The sequence below is a fragment of the Thermobia domestica genome, chromosome 3 (genome assembly GCF_964235325.1).
Source record: "Thermobia domestica chromosome 3, izTheDome1.hap1.1, whole genome shotgun sequence".
NCBI classification, from domain to species: Eukaryota; Metazoa; Arthropoda; class Insecta; order Zygentoma; family Lepismatidae; genus Thermobia; species Thermobia domestica.
The window spans coordinates 47,003,482-47,014,890 of record NC_137456.1 but is presented as its reverse complement, the minus strand read 5'-3'; the positions used below and the strand labels follow the sequence as shown (position 1 = coordinate 47,014,890).

The 11,409-nt window shown below is 34.8% G+C and overlaps 1 protein-coding gene across 1 annotated transcript in view; it reads left to right on the top strand.

Annotated features, from left to right (window-relative positions):
- The window catches only part of PolD2 (DNA polymerase delta subunit 2), a 46,481-nt gene that overhangs the window by 17,631 nt on the left and 17,441 nt on the right, over positions 1–11,409 (top strand). The window contains exons 7-8 of the mRNA XM_081750762.1: positions 2,590–2,682; positions 10,136–10,328. Of these exons, the coding sequence (XP_081606888.1) occupies positions 2,590–2,682; positions 10,136–10,328 (286 nt within the window). The remainder of the gene's footprint in view (positions 1–2,589; positions 2,683–10,135; positions 10,329–11,409) is intronic.

The window sequence follows — 11,409 nt, the reverse complement described above, 5'->3', positions numbered from 1 at the left end:
TTGTTAAAAGGTGAGGTTAAAAAGTGGGGATACAATGATGAAAAATTGAATGAAGAAGAGTGTTGTAAGCCAAGTTTTATAAGAGGGTGGAAACAGATAGTTGAATTTTTTTAAGGCGTCTTTACTGGTAATTACTGGGTTTTTAGTGTTTACAACTGTTAACTTCTTGTTTTTGTGTAGCTTCTATTTATATTTTGTCTCAGTTTCCATGATACAAGTTCAGTTTAGGATATTAAAAATAAAAGTCAAATAAGTATACTTCGTAATTTGTGTAAAATTTTAAGCAAAAATCGTCTTTTGTTAAATGTTTGAAATACTAAAAATATTGCATCTTTTGTGCGCGAGATGCCATTAATGTCTCAAATCCCAGGGTATATGAGTCGCAGCGAGTCAGACCTAACATCATTTGATACTTGACAGTTGAAACTACTAGATGTTCGAAAAAGTATTAGAATTCTTATAATCAAACCTAGGATATTGCGCCGTAAAAATCAGTGAACTTTTCGCAAAACTTACACTACGTTTTAGAATTTTATGTCAACAAAAGCACAAATTATGCACAGGCCCATGATGAAATATGTGCTGTTTATGGGCAAGGTACATTATCAAAAGTAACAACCAAAAGATAATTAAGTTGTTTTTGTTTTGGAAATTTTGATGTTCGAGATACTTCTTGCAGAGGGTGACCAATTGCAGAAAAGTGGATATTCTGGCAATAGTTGAGTGAGATCGGCGTGTAATTAGTCTTAACATCGCCAGTGACGTAAATATCCATCACCAAACTGTTAAACCATTTGGATAAAACTGGCTAGAAAAAAGAGGTTTGACGTTTGATCATGTCCCATTATCTGAGTCAAAAAACATTTACTTGATCGATTTTCTGTCTGCGAATCGCTACTGAAATGTAACGAACATGAGCTATTTCTGAAGTGGTTAATCATGACTGATGAGAAGTAAATAAGCCATGACATCAATGTACGAAAAAGATCATAGTGAAGCGAGGGGAAACTCCACAGTCTGTAACAAAGCCCACATTGACACCGAGGAAGGTTATAATGTTCGTTTAGTGGGATTGGAAGGCTATCATGCACCAGAACGATAGACTCGGACCTGTCTGTCGACAGTTAGCGCGAGTGTATCTAGCAATTCGAAAGAAACCGCCGAAACGGTCAACAGACATTGTGTCGTATACCACGTGATAACGCCACACCGCATACATCTTTAACGACTCGCCAGAAATTAAAAGAACTTGATTGGGGTATTATAATGTATCCACTATATATATATATATATATATATATATATATATATATCGGATCCGGCATCGTCAGACACTAATTGGTTCGCGTTTGAAAATCACGTGTCACAGTTATTTGACCTTAAAGCACAAAATTTATATTTCGACAGGATTATTGTGTTGCTGGAAAAGTAGGAGAAGGTGCACGTGGTTTCATAGTGTTATTTTCAAACCACAATAAAAATATTCTCAATTTTGACCTCCAAAGGCTCAATTCTTTTTAGACAACCTGATGTCTTTTTTTCTTTCCTTCATGTATTCTTTGAAACCTCGAATATTTTCATATATTCTGTTTAGTGTGTAATTTGTTGTCGTACCACTGTATGAATCTTTCAATTGATAGTTATGCATATATGATGATATATCAATATTTGCAGTCAATAAGGCCTTTTAAATGATTCTTAAGGAAGCAAGAACATCATCTGAAGGTATATGGATACTCCTACACAAATTTTTGACATGTTGAGGGCAACAGCAGGATTAGATTGATGAATCTTTCAATTGATAGTTATGCATATATGATGATATATCAATATTTGCAGTCAATAAGGCCTTTTAAATGATTCTTAAGGAAGCAAGGACATCATCTGAAGGTATATGGATACTCCTACACAAATTTTTGACATGTTGAGGGCAACAGCAGGATTAGATTGGTGTTCATAACACTTTTAGTTTCGAAATTATTTATTTATTTATTTGTTAATGTCTTTATAATTATCGTGGTGGCCTCACTATTTCGTTTTTCGAACATCAAAACATCATTGCTGCAGTGAAGTTAATTGTCTATCGGGAATTTTTTTAAGCATTTCTTTTTATTGTGGGTAAATGTGGTGGTCATTTTGACGTATCATTGCTTTTTCTTCTGACCTTTTGTATCAAACTTTTTAATTGTACAGGATTGAGGCTTCACCATTAAGAGAACAGTTTCGTTTTTTATGTCTGATAAAACAACAACGGTAATAACTCTTTCTTGATATTAGGCTTTGATACCTTTTTCAAGCCTTTCATTTTTCCAGCTTTATTGTTCGTTATACTAGAGGGAAAGTGACGCCTAGGTCTGGAAGTTAAAGTTAATAAAACATGAAATGTTGAGGATTTTATCTTTTCGTTATAGTATTTTGTGAGTAGTAATATTTTTTTTGTTTGTTTTTTAACTGCAAATCCACAGAAACTCGTTTTTGAAGAGTTTGTAATTTGTACTCTCTCGGTCGTTTCCTCTAGGTATTATTGACATCTAGTTATGTAAGAGAATTCTTGAAGTAAGACTTTCGTTTTTCTTTCGTCATTTATAGGAATGTGTAGAATTAGATATAATGCCTGGTGAATTCGATCCCGCCAATCATACGATGCCTCAACAGCCGCTTCATCCTTGTATGTTTCCAAAGGTAAGTGTTTTTGTTTGTACATGTTTATATATATTGCATGGGAGAAACAGTATAAGTCAAAAAACACAGATTTTCAGGAGGCGACTTTTATTTTACCAAGCATAAGTATGAATAACTTATATCAATAGTATCAAGACTCGATTATTCAACTCACGTTTTAGAATTGATTTATACCAAGTTAACTGGAGGTGGAGCATGACACACAGAATTCCAATTTCGACTTATTTTGGCCAATTTGTGACTTATATCATTTTTCCCGCGCAGTCTCTCTCTCTCTCTCTCTTTATATATTCGAGAGTGCTCCGGAACCCAAGAGACTCCGAACTAACCGCTTAATATGGCAGAGGAGCAGGTCGGATAACAAAAAAGACGAATAGGCTGTATTTCTATACTTGTTTAATCCTTGTCCCATCCCTGTCATTAAAAACACACTTTTTATACCGAAACCCGCTGTTAAATCATATTTTCTGACCTCTCAGTACAAGCCATGTATTGTACATTTTAAAAATTTATTGCAGAAATAAAAGAATTTAAGAATAAAAATATTGTACGTATTTTCAGATAAATTTTACCTAAAAAACGATGTACACTGTACTGTCTGATTACATACAATTTTAAATTAAACAAACAAGTAAGGCAAAACGTAGATCTACTTCTCAGAAAAAGTATTTGAACTTATTTTACTGTTCATTAATAAATAATTAGAGAAATGTGAAAAAAGGAAGGCCTTAAAAGAGTCAAAATTTAAAGAGTTCTTAGTTTTCGTCAAAGTCCGTGGTAGATGGCTCCTGCTCCTTGGCAAAGACTCCTTTTTATGAAGGCGCTAAAAGTCGAGTAGATCATACAAAGTAATAATAATTTTATTGCTGAGATTATAATTTTGAATTTGGTCCGATAGTCGAAAGTCATTTTTTGGTACCGTTTGAGTTTCTGTTTAGAAGTTTTACGTGATCTTATTCAACTTCTTTCGCCTTCGCTGCCTGAATCAGTTGTTCCAGTTATTATTATTATTATTATTATTATTATTATTATTATTATTATTATTATTATTATTATTATTATTATTATTTATTATTATTATTATTATTATTATTATTTATTATTATTATTATTATTATTATTATTTATTATTATTATTATTATTATTATTATTATTATTATTATTATTATTATTATTATTATTATTATTATTATTATTATTATTATTTTACCTGCTTCAATTCAGCTGACCCCGTTCTCTTTAATTCTTGAATGCAATCTTATCTGTGATGGGGCCGCGGTGGCTCAGTGGTAGAGCGTTCACCTCTGGTGCATGGGGTCCCGGGTTCAAACCCTGCTCCCGCCAAGTGAACTTTGTGGTGGACAAACATCGTGTGCGTGGGTTTTCTCGGGGTTCTCCCGTTTCCTCCCACTTTCTTCATTCCACCATTTCATTCATTTCTCATAATCACCGTCTCCTTTAGCCTAACCGGCATAACCGTGGGACGTAAAACTCAAAGATCTTATCTGTGATGACTACAACATTTTATTTTGTTCCATACTAACAATCCATGTTAAATTACATGCAGGGCGAACTGCTGTTCTCAAGGTATATAGTCACACCCAAAATCATAGCTACCTTCTAATCAATAATATAGAAAGTAGAATAGGGACTGCTAGACTTCTGATCTCACGCTAGAATTGCCAGGACGTAAGAACTTTGTGCTCTGTTAGTTAAATAACCCGTAAATGACAGTAACAAAAGAAACAAGAGAGTTTTGTTGCACAGTGTGAAACTGTGGTAGACTTCCAAACTATGCAAATTCAATACTCAAACTTGAAGTAGTACATCCATAACTACTGGTTGTGATAAAGTAATAAGGTCAAAAATAAAATCTGTTCCTCGAACGCTGAATACATATTAAAAAAAAAAAAAAAAAACGTTATCCCATACTGTTTTGGTTCTAGGGGATAAAGGTTGAACCAAAAATCGTTAATTTAAACCACTAATGGTTTGAATAGAGGGTTAAGGGAGGAGATAGGAACTATTTTTGGGACGCTAAATAGAATAATATAAAAAACCGCTCCTCGATATCTTTTATAGTTTTTGCTCTATGAAAATCAGTATTGAAACCAGAAGTACTAGTACATTCAACCGCTTCCGGTTTCGGTAGAATGTTGCGGGTTGCAATGATATAATCATATACTTTTGAGATGCTATATCGGTTGCAGAAAACCGTTTGTCACTATCTATTATTATTTTTGTTCTATGATGATAAATGTTCAAATCTAAAATGGTTAATTTAAACTACACCCAGTTCGAATCGAGGGTTAACGGAAAAGGAGGAGTTTATTCTTGGGAAGCTAAATCCCTCGCAGAAATTGCATCTCGATCCCGCTTACCGTTTTTGCTCCATGGAAATCAGTATTGAAACCGGAAGTAATAGTAAATTAGAACCCTTCGGGTTTGGTAGAGTGTTGCGGATAGTCATGATATGTTGTCTTGAAACGCTAAGTCCTCTGCAAAAGTTGCTTGCTATCTGCTAACTGTTTTTTCTACGGCGATAAACGTCGAAACCGGAAATGGCTAATTTGAACCACTTCCCGTTTGAGTAGAGAATTAACGGAGGAAATGGAACCTGATCTTGGTATGCTGAATCGATTGCAGAGAACCGCTTCTCGATATCTCTTACCGTTTTTGCTCTGGTACCTGTTGACAGACGGAATCGATTGCAGAAAACCACTTCTCGATATCTCTTACCGTTTTTGCTCTGGTACCTGTCGATAGACGGAATCGATTGCAGAAAACCACTTCTCGATATCTCTTACCGTTTTTGCTCTGGTACCTGTCGATAGACGGAATCGATTGCAGAAAACCACTTCTCGATATCTCTTACCGTTTTTGCTCTGGTACCTGTCGACAGACGGAATCGATTGCAGAAAACCACTTCTCGATATCTTTTACCGTTTTGCTCTGGTACCTGTCGATAGACGGAATCGATTGCAGAAAACCGCTTTTCGATATCTCTTACCGCTTTTGCTCTGGTACCTGTCGACAGACGGAATCGATTTCAGAAAACCGCTTCTCGATATCTCGTACCGTTTTTGCTCTGGTACCTGTCGACAGACGGAATCGATTGCAGAAAACCACTTCTCGATATCTCTTACCGTTTTTGCTCTGGTACCTGTCGATAGACGGAATCGATTGCAGAAAACCGCTTCTCGATATCTCGTACCGTTTTTGCTCTGGTACTGGTCGACAGATGCACAGACAAAGCCGTAAGACTTTCGACACATATGCGTAGCATAGTTTGGAAATCTAATAAGAGGAAAGTATTCATTCCCAACGCGAGAGAAGTTTTTTATTATTATTATTTTTATTGTAGTGATTGATTGAATAATTGGAGTTATACATCCCTTTTCAGGGCAGCAAGTATAAGACGAGGCTGGTTACTTAAGATCCGAACCAATAGTGAAATTTGTATCCGATACCAATATTCGGCCGAGCAGAGATTGAATCGGGGACTTCGTTCAAAGAAATTGCGCTAAGAATAGATTCTTTCAACTTGTGTGTCCACAACATAAGTATTGTTTTGGACAAAAATGACTTTTTTTTTCTTGTCTAGTGGCAGTGTACGCGCTTTTGATGCCACGTAGTTCCAGGTTCGTTTCCCGGTTGAACACGTTACGATGGTAAGGATTCTACCTTAAAATATAAGTCTACATCTCATATCAGTCTCGGTGCCGAAAGGAACTCTTAACCAACCAATTAATAATTCTTAGTTTTTGTAATTTGAATTCAAGTGTAATTCTTTATTGCAGTTATTAAATACTTTGTGAGTGTGAAAGGGATCGTACATTGGCATGACCAAAATAAATATTATTACTAGAGTGAAGAATATTCGAGAATCTAGGGAGGATGAAGACTCCATTTTTCAGGACTTCCGAGACGTTTGCAAAAATCAAAACATAGGTTCAGGATATTGCTATTTTGCATCGTAGTACCTCTCAAATTGAAAGAAATGTCTTTGATATCTATCACATCTGAGCCAAGAACTGGGGTTTAATACTGTAAAAGAAAATATAAATAGAAACTGAGATGATATTACGAACAATTTTATCAACAAGAATTAATTATCAAATTTATAAAGGGTTCTTTGATATGGAAAGATATTTTATAGTTCTGTGCAATAAGGTTGATACAAATTATTACGTATGTTCGTACATTTAATGTTATATAAAATAATATAGATTTCTCCATTTATGACATAGCAGTAGATTTAGACAAAAGGAATTCCATTACAAGTGAAGCATTAATATCGGGGGCCGCGGTGGCTAGTGATAAAGTATTCACGTCTAATGTATGAGATGTCTTGTTCGATCCCAGTTCGCGCCAAGGGCTTTGTGATGGACGAACACCGTGTGCATGGGTTTTCTCGGGGTTCTTCCGTTTCTTCCCTCTTTTCTTCATTTCACCATTTCATTCACTTCTCATCACCATCGTCTCCTTTAGCCCACGCGGTGTAATCGTGGCACGTAAAACTCGAAAGATTTCATTGAAGCATGAATATATTTTGTACAAAAAGATGGATAGATTTCTGTCTTTTTTTTTTTTTCTTTCTTTCTTCAAATTATCACCAGACTTTATACAAATTTATGGTAACAGCGATTCCAATACGATATCGTATTTAAGTTCGTGTAATCTACTCATATGTGCAGTGGGTGAATAAAATGTAAGTTTTAACGATTTTTTTTTTTTTGTTCCAGTGCTAACCTGGATAGTTAACCTGTAATTATATTGGCTTAGAGAGTTATTACCTTATTTTATACTGCTTAAACAGTTACCTTTTAAGACATTTATAAATAATAAATAGAAGTTTTGCACGTGTTTTCGTTGTTTGTTAAAGTACTGAAATATATAGATTTTTACAATTTGGTTATCGCCACTGAAGTGCTGTAAAACTAGTATGTAAACAACCAAACATTTTCATAATTTAAATTCGAAAGTCGTCCTAATGAAAACCGATCGAGTATCCCACCAGAAATATGGATGGGAAATGCAAGTAAAAGAAAAAAATGATTATCATCACAGAACACATACATGTTACTACTCTATTACTATTCTATATGTACGATTAGTTATATTTAAGTCGTTTGCAACAATGAACTATTATGTTAGCATTGCATTTTATTGGTGAAAGTTCTTACAATATTTATACAGGTAAAAAATATATAGTACGCGACAAAACATAACCAATTTTTTCCTCGAAGGTCAAGATCTAAGGGTTTACTTGTCCAACCATAAATCCTTCATTGTAACTAGATTCCGGCGTTGCCGCTCCAACTCAGAACTTATAAAGCTCTCAGTATGGCTAACCCCATTACGGTTATCATAGTAGCCCGAACCCGTGCAGACCTCTAAACACATTACCTCACAGAAATGAGTGCCATAAGTCCAGGCCTTCTAAAGGCTGTTGTGCCAGGAATTTAGTTATCATTATTATTATTGCTAATAATAATATGTAATATTAGTAATAGGCTTAATAAAGATTCTGCCTGTTTATCTGCTCTGCTTGTAAGTTTATTATTTCTAACTTTAAGATATAGTTATACAGGTCAATATATAATTGATCAGTTTCTTTCTAATGTGATTCGTCACGTGTATAAAAACTGGACAAACTACAAATTAGGATACTATACACAGGAAATTAATAATGATAGCTTTATTACTCAGATATTAACCTGCATACATTAATACATATGAGGATTTAGGTACTTAATAGAATGCTTTTAATCATTTCTTTTTTAAAAAAGAAAAAAGTTTTAAATTGTCATTATAGACAGATGGCCTGTAGAATAATGATAATAATGTTTTCCCAGGACGTTGAACAAAGTTATCGTGTCTTGCAAAATATTTTTGATGGAGACAAAGATCATGTTGTCATCGAGATAGATCAATCGTCCTCAGAAACTGAGGAAAACGAAAACGAGGACATGTTTTGAACTCTTGAAGTGTTAAGTTTCAATTGTTTATTTTATCTATATGTGAGAATTTTCAAAATAATGTTCAATCAGGTGTGATATAGTACTTTATGTGAGATTGATTCTAAGTTGCATGAAGGGCATAAACAAATAATAATAGTAACATTTATAAAAGACTCACGCTAACTCCTAATAGTAAATCACGTTGACGCTCATTGCAATATTATAATGCAATAATTTAGATTTGAGGATTTATATTTATGTATCCGCAAGTTTGTTGGTCGGCTAACTAAAAAAAGAAAGAAAAAAGTGAATGCAAACTCTTAGAGCTCTTAAGTATTGACTTTAACCTATAATTAGTGCTTGAACTTTTCGTGTAAACTGTACCCGCCCGATACCCATTGCATTTGGTTTACTCGATTCTTAGACCTGATAAACCCGTTTGACCCGTGTTTGGCCTGTTTGGACCATTTGTCCCGATAGACTCGTTATGAGTTCGTACATGATAACTAGAACAATTTGTGTTATGATAATAAAGTGAAACAACACATCATTTACAATAATGACAGACTTTGCTTGTTTTCATAAAAACGGGATTATCAGGTCATCCCTATTCATACGGTTCAATCGGGCAAACTCGATTCATACGGGTAAAAATACAATATCGATCCAACGGGCAGTCCAGGATCTATTCTATTTTCCGAGCATTACCGAAAATGCACAGTAGCCCAAAACGGCTCGGACGTAAGAACTATCTTATTATTATTATTATTATTATTATTATTATTATTATTATTATTATTATTATTATTATTATTATTATTATTATATTAATAGGAGAGAAAATTACTTGTTGAATGACCTGTACGTATTTTATCCCTATTTTAAATGGTTATTCTGGTTTTATGTATCTGCTTATTGGTTTGCATCGCTCAGAAAGAATAGTTCGAGACTTCATTGTTTACCCTGGCGACAGGGACAGCGGCTAAGCTTTTGTAATACCGGCAACATCCAACTGGTTGACGAACCGCACGTGGCCGCTAACAACCATATGACAGTTTTACTGCTGATAAGAAAACTTGGTTTAGCTTTGAAAACCACTATATTACCATTATCGACTTATGTGACGTTATCACTCTCCTATTTAATTCTGCTGGTTTTTAACTCTTCATGTTTCAGCGTCACGTTTGGTATCGAAGGTTTTACATTTAAAAGCTTGTATAAAAAGAATTGAACACATGGCCATATCAATCCGCTGCGGGTTCGATATTGGTATGTTCAAAACTCAGTAGATTACTTATTTACTGGTACAGTATCTCATGTATGCGGCAAAACTTAACATGCTACTAAATAGATATAAGGTAACTTAATAAGTTCAGCATATTTAGTTTTTTTTCTTCTTCAGAAAGCATATAAATGAGCAGTTTGTTTTGCATATACGTATGTTACTTCTAAAAACTTTTTTTTTTTTTTTTTAAATAATAAATTTCAGACTTGTAGCTACGTTACAGCACATGGTGTTACCAATCCTTATGAATGTGATATAGGCGGAAGAATAATATTAGGATCTTCGGGACAACCGGTAGATGATGTTAACAGATACAGCAAGCTGGAGAATCCTTTGGAGATCTTAGAAAAAACGCTTGAATGGGGACATTTGGCACCAACTTGTCCAGACACACTCCGTAAGTAATAGTTTTAAGTACATGATACGCTTGCCTTTGACTCACATATTGCTGAGTTTCATGGTATGCTTAAACACCCCCTAAGGTTTGGAGTTTATTAGCTATAATATGAACAATACCGTAAGTGATTAAAATATATCAATTTTCTAAAGTACGAATTGAAGATGTAAAGATATATATTACTCTGTATGTGCCAATTCCTTAGCCACGTTCGTTTTCCGGTTTTCGTGACCCTGTTTTGTGGTGACACTCAGGTCAAGCAGTGTGAGTTTGGCAAGTACCTGGGTGGACCTTCACTAAAGAAATCCAATAGTATTAGAGTATGCAGAGTTCATCCATCGTTGTGATAACAAGTGGTGAGTTACATGAATAGCGGACTTAGGATAGGAAAACAAGCAACAGTTGATGGGATTGGCAATGTACCAAACACACACACACACACACACACACACACACACACACACACATATATATATATATATATATATATATATATATATATATATATATATATATACAAGGGCGGATCCAAGGGGGGGCTACGGGGCTATAGCCCCCCCCCTTGACGCTCAGGTTTACACTGGATAAAATGGGCTTCAATTCTGCTTTACACTGGATAAAACGGCAAATTATGGTTTAGCCCCTCCCTTGATCATATCCTGGATCCGCCACTGTATATATATATATATATATTTAGCGTGCGCCTTTGGCGTGGGAGACCCGGGTTCGATTCATGTGGTTCGTGGTTCAGATTCCACGTTAATCAGTAGGTCCCGTCACATATAGCCTCGCTGCTGAAAGGGACGTTAAACCCACAATCAACTCAACTTCAAATCGTTCACTTCTATCCATCGGAGCTTTGTGAGTTTTTGACATTTAGCTACGTTACTCTGTATGTAATATTGTTTTCATTGCTGGAAATAAAAAAAAAAATAAGTGGGCAAATTACCCTCCTTTAGTTATATAACTTATTTATGTTCTGCTTACCGTGGACGACTTCAGTCGTTTGGTTTGTGTGGTTCTGTATACCATGGACGATGAATTTATTATTATTGTTTATTAAATTGAGAAGTCTTACCTC